This window comes from Lupinus angustifolius, chromosome LG08 (assembly GCF_001865875.1).
Source record: "Lupinus angustifolius cultivar Tanjil chromosome LG08, LupAngTanjil_v1.0, whole genome shotgun sequence".
NCBI lineage: Eukaryota > Viridiplantae > Streptophyta > Magnoliopsida > Fabales > Fabaceae > Lupinus > Lupinus angustifolius.
In genome coordinates this window covers 8,995,493-9,009,986 of record NC_032016.1, presented here as the reverse complement: position 1 = coordinate 9,009,986, position 14,494 = coordinate 8,995,493, and the positions used below count along the sequence as shown (strand labels likewise).

At 31.6% G+C, this 14,494-nt stretch overlaps 1 protein-coding gene across 4 annotated transcripts; it reads right to left on the bottom strand.

Annotated features, from left to right (window-relative positions):
* On the bottom strand, window positions 1,666-13,852 carry LOC109355048 (truncated basic helix-loop-helix protein A-like). 4 transcript variants are annotated; one of them, XM_019597952.1, is made up of 9 exons: window positions 13,325-13,840; window positions 12,768-13,022; window positions 8,636-8,732; window positions 7,789-7,803; window positions 6,527-6,583; window positions 5,932-6,439; window positions 2,701-3,171; window positions 1,884-2,384; window positions 1,666-1,795 (listed from the first exon to the last, which is right to left on the bottom strand). In XM_019597952.1, exons 1-8 carry the CDS (start codon window positions 13,438-13,440, stop codon window positions 1,888-1,890), a joined length of 2,016 nt encoding a protein of 671 aa, XP_019453497.1. In that variant the 5' UTR covers window positions 13,441-13,840; the 3' UTR covers window positions 1,666-1,795; window positions 1,884-1,887. The 4 variants fall into 4 exon arrangements, with proteins under 4 accessions (XP_019453497.1, XP_019453499.1, XP_019453498.1 ...); XM_019597954.1 differs by having other exon boundaries at window positions 1,666-2,384; window positions 5,932-6,252; window positions 6,283-6,439; XM_019597955.1 differs by lacking the exon at window positions 1,666-1,795 and having other exon boundaries at window positions 2,211-2,358; window positions 13,325-13,852.

The window sequence follows — 14,494 nt, the reverse complement described above, 5'->3', positions numbered from 1 at the left end:
GGATAATGCATATCTAAAATTATAATATAGGGCAAAAATAAAATTGAACTGTTGAAACATGTTTACAAATCCTCATTCCACAAAGACTATAATATAATGTAGTGAGACATGTTTTATGTTTTGAAAAACTATTTGATAATTTGGAAAAGCATAATGAGATAAACTCTTCCCTAGACTGTTCACAAACTCAAAAGCTTCACTCGTGAGCTCCACAAATGATGCAAAAGAAAGTGATTTCTTATATATCATTTGCAAATTAAATAGGAACAATAAAACTACTTTACATCTATATTTGTCATGACTTGATGGACCAAAACTAAGGAAAATGAAATAGATTTTTGTTAAGTGCGTATTATAAAACTAATAATGAATCATAAAACTAAAATCACTAAAACGTCAAATACTTCAATCCCTATCCTCAAACCAACACTCAGAAACAATAAATCTAATATAATATTTTATGTACTAGCTGTAAACTAATTGCAATTGAAGCCACCATATTGGTAAAAAAAAGTAATTCGAACACATAAGTGAATATTTTCATGAAATTCGAACACAAAAGAATTGGAACACATAAGTATATATCATATCAGATGACGCAATTTTTTGTGTCTAAATATCATTTCCACACATAGATTGGGCCATCATATATGACCTCGTAGCTAAGGCCTATGATTTAAGGACATCACCCATACTGACTCTCGGTTAAGTCCATAACTTTTGTTGGGTTAAACTTTATATTTTTGAGTCGTTACTATTAAAATATAATGACCTTAATATTTTGACCCTTCTCTATTTTTTTCTGAAGCATTTGTCTCTCTATTAATGAAGATAATCATAAATTAATCAATAATGGAGAGATAAATAATTGTTCATTCATTTGTTTTTAGTGACAAAAAAATAATTTTATTATAATTAAAAAGATAAATTGTATTTCTCATTATTTTTTGAAACACTTAATTTAGCCCCTTTTTATTCTAAGTGCAAGAGTTATTCTCCACATAATTTCATCTACCAAAATATTTTAGCAGAATTTCAAATGTTTAGTAAGACTAATGATAGTACTAAAGGTGAATTGTTAATGTAGTAGTGTAAGGCTCATTAAATTTTCATGATAACTAAAAGGTTAAGATTTTCATTTCTGAGAGTGATACTTGTTGGGAGGGGCAACCACGAACTGCGAAAGAGATTAGTTCCTTACCCAAAAAGGGTGAGAGATACCTTTGGTAGTACGAAAAAAAATTGCTAGATGGAGATGGGATGGGGATCCTCTGTCCCCAAAAATTCCTGTCCCCATGTACCAAGCCAATGAAAGATTATAGAATAGCGTAAAAGTATTAATTTATGTTATTTAAATTTTATTTTTAATCAAATAAAATTCTCTGATTGGATGGGGACACCAAATGGGACAGGTGATCCCCATCCGATGGAGATGTACATATAAGAAGAGAGATCCGTTATCATAAAGCATGTCTCATATGTTGTTTTAGATCAATGATAATGAAGCAAAAACAACAATAATAATCAATGTATCAATGTTTAAAATTTTCAATCGATATAACATGTTTTCATTGATTTGGGACATATGAACAAGATATGGGACAAGATATTTCTCTTGGAGGATATAAAAGAGTTGGAGTGTTAACGAAGTTACTCTCTGCACTATTAAGCAGTATTTCCACACGTTTAGTAAAACTCTAAATGCAGATTCATTGTAAATTTCTTCATTCTTGATGATTTATCAAACCTTGTTACCTTTCTTGGTTCAAACACACCCTTTCTACCCATATGTTGTGTTTATTACTACACGTTAGATTAGGGTTGAGAGAATTATATAAACACAGCATACGAGAGTAGAAAATCAAACATGAACATATATAGTGACTACTAGTGAGTAGTGTGTGGTATAATTTGGTCAAGTGCTCTCTTCACTTCAACAATACTAATCTTCTTCCCGTTCATATTTTCCTTCACCTTAGCCCTTAACTCTGCAACAAAAACACCATTATTCAAACATGATTGCACTCCTATCACTTCTATTCTCAACTCCCTCAGAATCTGCATAACATCAAGAAGCAATCCTTCTCTATGAGGACACTCCAATTCCAAAAGTGCATCACTCTCTATGATTGAAACTTGCACTGACGTTAAAGCTTCCTCAACCTCCTTCTCTATGATCCTCAACTTTCTCTTCTCTGGCCCCACCATTACTGTCACCCCACTTCTCTGTTGTTCCTTCGTGGAGCTGCTAGTACTCGTTCTTTGCACCTCTATAACCTCCGTGTTTTTCCAACGTTGTTGTTCTGTCTCCAATATTTGTCGGTTACGCGCTTCTAGATCTTGGATCTTCCGGAGAAGCTGTTTCACATATTCAATGGTGTCACCTAATATGGAAAACATTTTAACATTAAAAGAAATCAATTTCATTATTTTCTCAGCTATTTGACATGTATATTTATATCTACCACTTACCTTTTTTTTATACATAGTTCACTAAAATACATGGGAAAATGTATGCATGGCAAAAATGATTTCCCTTGCAAAATTGGTAACATACAGTGTCATTGGACTTTTTCATGTATTTAAAGAAAATGTATGCATGGTAAAAAAGTGAGAGATAAATGTATATAATATCAAACACATTATAAGAAATAAGAGCTTTTTTATTTATGAGAGAGTGAGAAGTGCGAAATTAATTACCTAGTATAGAAGCCTTATCCATTTTGGTCACAAATGGCACTAGTGACCTTAGAATGATGAACCTCTCGTTCAACTTCTCTCGGCGGCGGCGTTCCGCCAGCACATGGTTGGCGCTCAGCTCGTCTTGCGGTGTCCCTTTGCTGCGTAGAAGTGCCACAGAGTCACCTGCAGAAGCTGTAGCGGCGTCTAGGGTTTGAGGGGAATATTTCTCTACGTGGTTCTTAGCGTGTAAGCATGGGACAGTGAAGAGAATGTACTTGAGAAGCCGCTGAGAGATGCCGTTCATTACCGCCGTGGGGAGGTGGTGGTTCGAACAGATGTTCCACTTGGTGAAAGCTGATTGCACGGTGGAGTAACCAATGGAGGGTGATTCAGCCCAACGAGTATACTGATTTTGGATGATGCTGGATACTGTTTGAGAGTAGTGAGTGTCTTCTTGTGCCATGTCTTCTAGAGGAGAAAGTGGAATTACTGAAATAAAAATTCAAGCACAAAAACAATTAAACCAATTATTATGTATTTTTGTTTCACACTATTATGTACATTTTTTGTAGCTCTAAAACATTCATAATAGATACTACATACCGATATGAGTATGAGTGACATTTAAGATATAAGCTTGAGAGAAATAGATGTACAGTATGATAACATGAGAGAAGCTTTAGCTAAATGTCACGGTGAGTATTCAAACATTGAGATTGATCATTTAATGCATTTTGGAGTCACATTTTGAAATAATGGTAACTAGGAGGTAAAAGATAGGTTAGAATGTGAATTTTTGGTGCATAACCAAACCCAACACAAACATATGATTCAGTTTCACCTTAATTCACGACAAATTTTAATTATGAACCGAACTGAACTGCTAATGAATGATTCAGTTCGGTTCCATAATTTTTTTTTTCCCTATCTTCTCTCTTTTTCTCTTTTCTCTTTCCTCTTTCCTCTATCCTCTTTTCTATGCAAATCTGATGTTCACACTCACTTTCTCTTCTCTTTTTCTGGTTCCTAAATTTTCAGGATTACTTGTTCCTAATAGTGTCTCATTCTCTGTTCCAAGTCAATCATATATTAAGACGTGGATAAAATAGAAAACTCTAAAGCAAAAAGTAATAAAATGAAGCATTCTTATTGACTTGGGACATGGAGTGAGACATCATTTATGACACGTGATCTTCATCCAAATTTTCAACCCTAACATTGAAACACTTCACAGAAAAGATATTTTTTTTTGAAGTGGAAAAGCATCAAATATCTAAAACATCTTCCTTACGGAAAAAGATAAATAGCAGATTAATATAAAGGTGGAAAAAATAAGAAGAAGCAAAAGAGAAAAGAAAGAAGAAATGGATGAAGAATTCATTTGAGATCGGGAGTGGGGTTGAGGATGGAGATAGAGAATTAATCTTTCACCAACTTGTACAAGTGGTTAGAAGAAGATAATTTGTAAAAAGTTATGAGGTGGAAAATAGATAAGATAGTCTTTAAAGCTAAGGGATATGTTGGAGACTTAGAGGGTATGTTCTTAGAATTCCTTTTCATGATGACGGTAAATATGTCACTTTATCCCATAAGTGAAGAGAATGTAATAATATCAATACAAATCGGAACACCTAAACCTAAGATTCAAAACTAATTATTGAAATAACTGCACGAAAATAAATGTATAATATTGAAGATTTGATATTTCAACCGAAATTAAAAAAAGTTGATGAAAATAATAATAATAGTTAAAATCAATTTCTTTTACTTTTATTAAGGACTCTTTAGAAAGCTAAACCAACCTCAATGATTAGCCACTAACTCTTCCTATGCTATATATCAATCACACTACTTCTTCAATATTTAAGTATAAATGTATATGTAAATGTATATGTTGCATGGGGAGCATGGATGTTGGTTTACGTGTAAAATGTGTGGTGGAGGAGTGGCTAAGAGAGGGTTAGCAGAAAAAAAAAATCAGATGAGATGTAGGATGGAGATTATTTGTACTAAATGCTGTCTCACTCTATGTTTTAAGTCAATCATAATGCTCCACTTTATTATTTTTTGTTTTTAATTTTTTCCTATTTTATACACGTATTAATATATGATTGATTTGAGATAGAGAATGAGACACAATTAAAAACATGTGATTATAATCTTTAGATGTTTTCTATTTTCAATTCTGGGTGATGTGGTCCCGAAGGAGAAAGCCAAGGCAAGGGAATTTATTAGGGTGACCCACATCCATGACAAGTGACTAAGATAATGCATGGATCTTATTATCTGGCTCTGCTCTGTGTCACACAACGTGGTCCTTCTCGATCAACTTCTACTGTTCAATACTATAGAGATTTCCTTTTCTAAATTCAATATTAAAGCTACATAAGACAAGATTTGTGGAGATTCTCACCATCTCCATAAGATGAGACTTTCATGTGCCGCGGGTTATACGATTCAATAATTTAATCTCTATTAGCTACAATACTTCTCTCGTTCTAGAAAAGGCAGAACCGACAATAAACCATTCAAAAGAGATGGAGAGAAAAAACACTAATATAAAGTAGATTATTCATCTCTTTCAAATATATTCGCCTTTTTATCAACTACATATATTTGATAAGGATTATTTGTTCCAAATGGTATCTCATTTCACGTCCCAAGTCAATCAAAAAGCTCTAATTTTTTACCTTTTGCTTTTAAATTTTTTATTTTATCTATATATCAATATCAATATATGATTGACTTGTGATCCTCATCCATATATATTAACCTTTATTTTTTACTTATCAATATCATTTAGAATTGAAGTTAACAAAATTCTATAATTTATATTAATCATTTTTAGTTATTAGATAAAATGATATTTCTTATGGGTTTTGTAACTTTTTGATAGGTTTTGGAATTAAGAAAAGAAAGTTATTAAGAATTGATAAATGTAAGGAATCAAAATATTTATATATTAGTTTTCAATGCAATTTATTATTTTACCCTCCCAAAGTATAAAAATAGGGTCAAACTCTTCTTCATTAATAGAGAGTATAATTTTTCGTTATAGTTTTAAGGGTAAATTTGTTTTCTCATCATAAATATAAAAACACAATTATAATTTCATGTGACATTTTCCATATATTTTGAGACCATTTATTTATTGGAGAAGAGCATTTTTCCTAAAAAATCTAATTAGACTCAAGCTTTTTTATTTTTTTTGAGAAGTAATTATTGAAGTAGCAGTTGAGAGATTTTTACCTGAAGCCGGTAGTTGAACTTGAAATGTTCCGATCGGATCTTGGGTTGGGACCCATCTCTGGTTTGGTCCAACCGGGTACGAATCGGATACACTTGGTGGGTACCCGGGTTGCTGAGTCACCGCTAACAAATGAAAATCCGAGTCCAAGTTATTCGAACCGTTATTCGGTGACTCCTCCGCCATCTCCACCTGCATCACCATTTCCAAACTTTCACGTACCAATGTTTGTCGAACGTTACTTCCTGTTTCATCTTCATCGTTATCTTCATCTTCTTCTTCCTCCTCTTCTTCCTCATCTTCATCCATGTCATCTTCTTTGGCAACATTGGTGGCTGGTATATCTGCAGCGGTGTACATGACGGCGGTGATGTGATCGGATGAGGAAGTGGGGTTGGAGGTTGAGTGCTCTGATAGGGCGGGCTTTGGCGGCGGAGGATGGTGGTGGTGGTGGTGGATGTCTGTGAAAAAGGTATTGATGTGTTGAATGAAATTAAAGTCTTCTTGAACCTAAGAAATAAATAAGAATATAAAGTTGAGAGTAGTAAATGCAGTTTAAGGTTATGGAATATGAAGTTATGAGGGAATCACTGTTACCTTATCCGTTGTACCAAGTTCAACGACGCCGTCTGATAGAGGAATGCACACCACTGTCTGTGTAGTTTGCATGGCGCAAACCATAACAAAATGTGTTATGTATTATTTTGGTTATTTTCTGCTTTGTATTAAACTAAAATGGATCATAAACTTTCATGGGTGTAAATGCACTTTTTAACCCTAACTTGCTACTTTAGTTATACTTTTTCACCCTAAATTATATAATTAAACAAATTACTATTTCATTTAATATTTTTTATTAAAATACTCCATTTCCTTTTGATTTCATGATATTAGGGTTTGAGAAAGGTTGGATATATAAGAAGATTGAACAAGGACAGTTTTTCAAAACTTGATAAATAAAATAAGGGGTTCTATAATGTATATTTTATGACAGATTTTAATTTAATCAAAAAAGGAAAGCTGATATTAAAAACTGACAAACATAATATATTTATTGATGCAAATGATCAATTTATTCGTTTTAGACACACATTACAAAACCCAAAAAATCAAAATAGAAAAGGTTTGAGGTCAACAAAACTATTAGGTAATAAAGATGAGTGACAATAGTGGCGCTTTATCATGTTTTATCAACCATGTTCATCCTCATAGAGTCATAGGCCATAGCCATGAGAACAAGAAATACATTTGAGTAAACATGTTGTAATAATTAAGGACTAGTTACTCTGTTGTGGAGTGGAAAAAAAGAGTAAGATGATGAATAGCTTTTTTTGGATGTGGATGATGAATAGAGAGGTACTTTTAATTTCTACAAGATTAAATATTTCTATGATTGAAAGATTTGAAAAACCATAATTTAAACCAATAATTCAAAATGCAACAAACTCATTTAAGAATCTTTGAATGCCAGCTATGTGATGTATGATATTAATTTAAGACAATAAATGTTGCAACTTGCATGCCAAGGTGTAGCAAGTTAGACAAAGATCACCTTATTATAAGAATGTCTCACTCTATGTATCTAATGAACCAGATTTTAACATTTAATATAAAAATATTATTTTTTATTTAAGATTTTTATTTATTTATATATTAATATATGATTAGTCTAAAACAAAGAATGTGATACACTTATAGACATGTGATCATTATGTTAGCTTTATCTTATAAAATTTAAATTAACAAAAATGATTAAGTTTGCGAAATTAAAATTGATCAACTAAATTAGGGTGAAAAAGCATATTTAACCCAATTACATATTTGAAAGCCAGAACTGCACAAGGTGGAAGAATTGTTACCTGTATATGAGCGCTCTAGCCGTGGAAAATTTTGCAATCATAGAGGGAACATTAGTTAGTAAATAATTACACCTAATAATGTATTATTGTACTATAAAGTATGAACCTCCATTAAATCCAAACATAAAAGCAACTTTTGTACTTTTCATGAAAGGTGACAACTCAAGAATTAACAGTAAATTAATCCACTTCATAAATAAATAAATAAATAAAGTGAATTACCATTGTTTTGGAGTTTGGAAGAGTTTGGTGACATCAATCTATATTTGGAAGCATAGCTGGTAGTTAATTTAGACTATCAATTGTTAAAAAAAATTCCATTTGTACACAAATTGCGAGAATGAGAGAGACTAATTCAATTGATGTTATTTTTCCATTAGTGGCAAATTAAACTTATATTGGTCTATTTAGGAGATTAAATTGATGTCACTTTCTATGATCAAGTGAATATTTTTATGGGAAAATAAGTGACTAATTTGATGTTAATGAACTGTTTTATAAAATCAAAATAATAGCTTATTTAATTTGATTTTTTTGTTGATAAACTACTCTAATTGAAATTTTGAGAAAAAAATATATGAGAATATATGAGTTTTATGCATTTGGCACTGCATTATATATTATATGTTAAACTATCATCACACTTCCAAAAAGTAATATAAATAAAACTGGGGATTCATTTACTTCAAGAGTAAGATTTTAAAACTCATTCCTTATTATAGTTATTAATTTTTTGAATATCTAATGGTTTATATCAACTTATTAATTCAAATAATTAGATTTATCTAAAATTGATGACTAAAATAGAGAGTAAGTTTAAAAAAGTTAGTCAATAATAATTAAGCACCTTGGCTAGAATAGCTCTTGAAAATGTTTTGCTGTCAACCTCATCAGCACCAGCAAGCCATAAATGCTGCCTCCTGGCATAAGCCTTTCCCGGCAACCTTACAGCGCACCATTAAGAAATATGTCAAACACAAATACTAAAACATTCTTTACAAATTCCTTTGCTGCAATAGTTATTCTAAATACTCTAATGCAACAATCTGTTCCAAGATCCTTAGCCGGCAAATTAAATTTCAGTTCAAGAAGAAAAACCTTATATATGTGATATCATATTAAATCAAACCCAATAAATATACCATAAATGTCAAAGAAAGAAAAAAAGAAGACGCGGGATATACATTAAATGTCTTGATACTAACAATTAATGGGTTGCTTCATAATGGCGATAGTGCCATTGAATCAGTGCATTATTACATTATATTCCTAATCTATATAGCTACCCCACTTAACTCTTAATTTTTTTTCCTTCCATTCTCTCACTAAGCTTGGATACTGATATTATTTTTTGTCCTAAGGCAAAATATATAAAATAAGGATCTTAATTTATTAAAAATTATTAATTATGTTGAACTTTTAAACATGAAAATGAGGGGATGAGTGTTGTTGCAATTCCTGAGTTTTGATAAACATTTTTTCCATATTCAGCTGGCATTGCCCACAGGGAACTTGGGGATAGAAGTATTAATTATTTTATCTTTTTGGTCTCCTTTTGTAAAGAGCTCGAGACCATCGCTCATTTTGCCTCCTATTTGAGAGTTTTGTTTTGGAAGGAAAAAGAAGAGATGATTATATAATAGTCTCTCTTGTTTCGTATTAGGGAAAGAGAATGAGAGGTTTTCGAGGTTTTTTAAAACCCTTCAAAGTTTTATTTTCATAGTTCTCATGATCTGAGTTTTTCTAGAGATAGACATGATAGAATATATAATTTTTTAGTAAAATTTTATAACTACATTCTCATTGTCAAATAGATTTTTAAATGAAGAGTAAAACAATATTCTTACATTATCATTACTTTAATCTTCTTTCATTTAAATTTCACATTCCTAAACAAGCTAAGGGAAAGGTTTTGTCAAATAGATTTTCAAATGAAGAGTAAAACAATATTCTTACATTATCATTACTTTAATCTTCTCTCATCTAAGTTTCACACTCCTAAACAAACTAAGGGGAAGGTTTTGTTTGGTATGTTTTTCTTTCCCTCGTAACTTTCAAACATAGCCTTAAGATCAAATTTGTTTGTAAGTTGAGTTTTGAATAGGAAGAAAAGGAAATAGAAGACTTTAAAGTCATCATCTCACAATTATATTTTAAGGATCAAAAGTTTTTCATTTCTTTCTCCTATAAAAGTCAACTCGTAAGCGAACTCGTAAGATTGACATTGCTCTTACATTATATATGTGTTTGGTTTTCAAAAGTGAGTCTAGTTAGGAGAACCCCAAAATATTAAGAATGAGGTTTAAAGTTAATATTCTGATAAATGTCCCCCAAATAAATAATAACACAAATATATATATATATATATATATATATTATTTTTTTTTTTCTGTATACTTGGTAGGAACAAGCGGCCATTTTTATATATGGACGAATTGATATTAGTAAAGGTTGTAAAAATGATATTAGTAATTTGGGAGGAACTAGGTTGTAAAAATCACTAAGGACCAAGGTTGGGGAGAAGATTTAACTTTTAAACAATGGGAATGAAGAAAATGCAAAAATTGAAGAAACAAAGGATTAGCTTATTCGCTAAGTGAGAATTAGGTGTTTGCTGAGCGAGGTTGTGTGAGAAAACTTGAATTGTTAGGAAGATTGGAAATATTTCTCACAGGTTGGACTAATTCAACGAAACAGAGGTAACAAGTTTGGAAATTCTTGGTTGGTGATCTCGCTCAGTAACATGACTTCATTAGATACTCGACTCACTGAGTGAGAATTATAGATTTTGTAGATATTATTTGGTTTTAAATATTGCTTTCATGACAAGTTATCTTTGTTAAATCTTTGTTCATCGATAAATGATATATAGCTTATAATCATCTCACCTATATATATATAAATAGATATTAGTTTGTATTGATTAATTCTTTTTCACTTTCATTCATTAACAGTGAACCCACCAATGGATTTATTGTGATTTGTATATGGTGTACTACTAATAATATATGTCATGATACAATTTCTTAAACTAGGAAGCTAGTTATAGAAACAGTTATGATCAAATCCCAATGCCCTAATATGTTTTTCCAAGTGAAATGTGTAAAATTTTGAAACTATAAAGGGAGGAAAATAGTAGACAGAGAAAACTTCCTAATGCAGAATGCTAGTAAGGGTCGGCAGCTTTTTTGCAACATATCTAAATTTTGAATTATGAATTGAATGGCATTAAATTCTATGGTTTCATAAAGAAAGCAACACCCTCTAGGAGTAAGTACCCTTCATAATAATGCTCAACAAAATACTTGACCCAAGTCAACAAATTATTATTAGACAGAATGCAAGTATATTCTCCCTACATTCTAAATGTCAAGGTTGTTGGATCTTAAATTTTGGGATTTAGATCTTATCCAACACCTACATCTCTAGAACATTAATTTTATTAATGGATTTAGAGTCCACAAACTTCTTTTCTTATAAAAATAGTTGCAAGAGATGCAACTGTTGCTGAGAATGTGATCCAATAATAAATATGCCTAATCTAACTCTTTATTTATTCCTGACCCAGAATATGAGAAACCCTCGAATCCAGGATGAAAAAATAAAGTCCCTCACCTACCTTTTCGGCACAGACAATTTGATACTAATAAGTAAACAACTTTCAAGTTCCAACCAATAGATTTAATAAAAGTACCTCACCACTATTTGAGATGACCAATGAAGATAAGTGGATTTGGATCTTGTAATGTCTTTTTTTCTTGCATCATCATATGGAGAAGAACCATAGATGCATTTTTTTTATTATCAATATTTATGAAATTTTATTTATTTTTTAACCTAAAGTATTAATAACAAATGAAATTTTATTTAGACATGAATAATTAATGATGTTATAAAAAAATTTACACTGCAATACACACATTATTTTCTTAAAGAAAAATTTAATTTGAAAATCAGCTCTATTATCTTTTCCTCTCATCTATTTTTAATCTTCTTCCTATATATATTTTTCTAAAATACATGGGAAAAAAATTTCAACATTATATTGTTTTTATGTGTTTGCATTGTTCAAGATTAAGTTACTCTTCTCTTTTTTCAACATTAAAAGAACAAGTTCGTTTGAGAATGGTAGGCACATGGCGCAGCCTGTCATGTTTTTTTCTCTAAGTATTTGTTGCCTCTCACTGAGGCTTCATAAATTTGAAGCTGCTGCTATTGCATTTAAATTGCTCACAGCACCTTCTGCACCACTCTGCATGCCTCACAAAAAATGCATTTTTCACCTTAGGGTAAAATTAATGCATTAATAACATATACATAGACAACTCCTTGCACAATAGAGATAATAATGTGACCCCATACAAACTACTCACCTCTCACCACCATGCACTACCTCAAACCTTAGCCGACACTCTTTTATGAGAAAATGATTTAACATCTTTAATTTTCTCCAACAAAAGAAAGTAAGGAGTACTTTTTCGAAAGCCAAGTTAGCAAAATTGGAAGAGCTTATTAAATTTGCGCAGCTGCTATTATTGTATTTGAATTCACAAGTCACTACTGTCTACTGCTACCCTCTCCCTTTCCCTTTATCTATAGAAAATGGCCTAGGTGATACAAAGATTAATGAGATCAAATATCTATCAACATGTAAAAGTAGTGTCAAAAAATTGATTAATCATGAAAAGGAAAAGTAGTTTAGTGTTCTAACTCTCTACTGCTAGCCTCCCTTTCTCTATATCTATAGTAAATGGCCTATATATGTGACACAAAGATTAATTAGATCAAACATCTATTATGAAAGAATTGATTATGTTCTAACTTCGATCAAAGTAATGATTTTAAAAAGGGCTAGTAAATAATGATGAATTTTTCTTATGTATGTCCAATATATATATTAATTTATTCAAAAAGAACAAGTTTCCATTGAGAATTAGTGAAGGCAATGCAAATAAGTGAAACTAATTAAGTAAACTTACCCGACACCAGGGGGAAAGGAGAAGGAGACACACATCAAATAGAACCACTCAGATTCAGTTAAGTCCTCCGGCGACAAGGCAGCACAAGGGCGGCGAGTAGGTTGGTTTATCTCTCCGGCAGACAAAGTTTCATAGAGTTCTCTAAGTTGCTGGCTTCTTTGAAGAGTTGCCTCTTCTGCACTAACCTCCATTGGTTGCACTGTCTTTCTGGTCTTTATTGCCCCGTTATAGTACCCATCTCCCCATACCAGAATCCTGTATAAACCCAATATAACTTTTAAACACATAGTTAATGTCACACATACATGTAATACTACCTTTGTTTCTATTGTGTATGTCGTATCAATTGTAGTTATGTTGTATTTATTTCAATTGTGGACTAGTGATTGGACAAAACACAATTATAGAGATTGCTAAAATACAATATTGTGGTCTCAGTTGCAGTCACCAATACTTATTTAGAACTTCAAAAACTAAGAAACATGAGAATTTAGAAGAATATATGATTATTGACAATTTGTGCAAGTAGATACAAAACAAATTAATTAATCACGTACGCTCGTTGTGGACAAAGTTGCCAGAAGAGGCTATAAGTCCACTGAACAGATTGCACTGCATCCTGCAACATGCTTTGAAGCCTACTACTACTACCTAGTGCAGCAGCAGCAGCCATTACTTCCAAAACTGGAAAAGATTTAAAATTTGACTTCTAGATTTTCATGACAAGTAGATATAAAAAGAGGGTTTGTGTTTGTATTTGTGTGAGCTGAAAAAATCTGTGGGGTGAGGGAAAGTTCGAAGAAGGTGTTAAATTTGATTAGACCCTGATATATATGTATATATATACATATGTTTGTAGAAGAGAGAAAGAGATTTTCGAAAAAAGGTGTGTGACTTTGAGGTGGATATGGGAGCTATCCAAGAACTGGCATGTTGATAAAATAATTAGCTAAGAAGGTTTGATGGAAAAGTAAATTTATAAGATGAAGGAGAGAGAGAGAGAGAGAGAGATAGGGTTCTAGAAGAAAGAGGTTGACTGGTTGGTTTACCAGACAGTTTGGTTTGGGTTACACAGTTATATGGTTGAGTGTATGTTGTGATTTATTAGTTGTCATTTTTTAGACCGCCCGTGGTTTTTGGTAGAATACAATTACATTAGAGAAAAAAGGGAGGATTTGGTGGATACTTCTGAGTATAATGTAACAAAGATCGGACTAATAAGACAAAGGGATCCGAACTATATTGTATTGTAGGTCAAAAAGTTCTGCACCAACATCTTTAGATCAAATTATCATGCTCACATTATACTCTTCTATACCAACATGCGTTGGTTCAAGTAGTATATGCTTAATTCCTATTAAATAAGTTTTGAGTTCGAGTCTTGTGGATAAAAAATGTCCGCTGGGAGAGTTAACCCTATATACATATGAATGTTCCCGTTCGAATAAAATTGTTTTTAGTGTGAGGATACATGTGGGAAACCAAAAAAATATTAGAGTCTTCTCTTCCAAACTAATTCAAAAATTTATTTTATAATTGTTCACATTAATATAAAACTTTATCTTGGATAATATTTGATGTCAATCAATTAAGAACTTAACTTATTAACACTAAACTCTATTAGAGACTAAAAAATATTTCTTACTTGTGAGAGAATAAAGAGAAGGATGACTACATTGTTTTTTTTAGTCAAAAGGTGCAACTGCACCCAAATTTTATTGTGATTA

Excerpts from the sequence above, each read along its gene's own strand:
- LOC109355048 (XM_019597952.1), bottom strand. The coding sequence starts at position 13,440 with ATGGCTGCTGCTGCTGCACTAGGTAGTAGTAGTAGGCTTCAAAGCATG. Across the intron at positions 8,733-12,767 it reads TCCTTTCCCCCTGGTGTCGG|GTTGCCGGGAAAGGCTTATG; the intron begins GTAAGTTTACTT and ends GTGCGCTGTAAG. Across the intron at positions 2,385-2,700 it reads GGATAAGGCTTCTATACTAG|GTGACACCATTGAATATGTG; the intron begins GTAATTAATTTC and ends TTTCCATATTAG.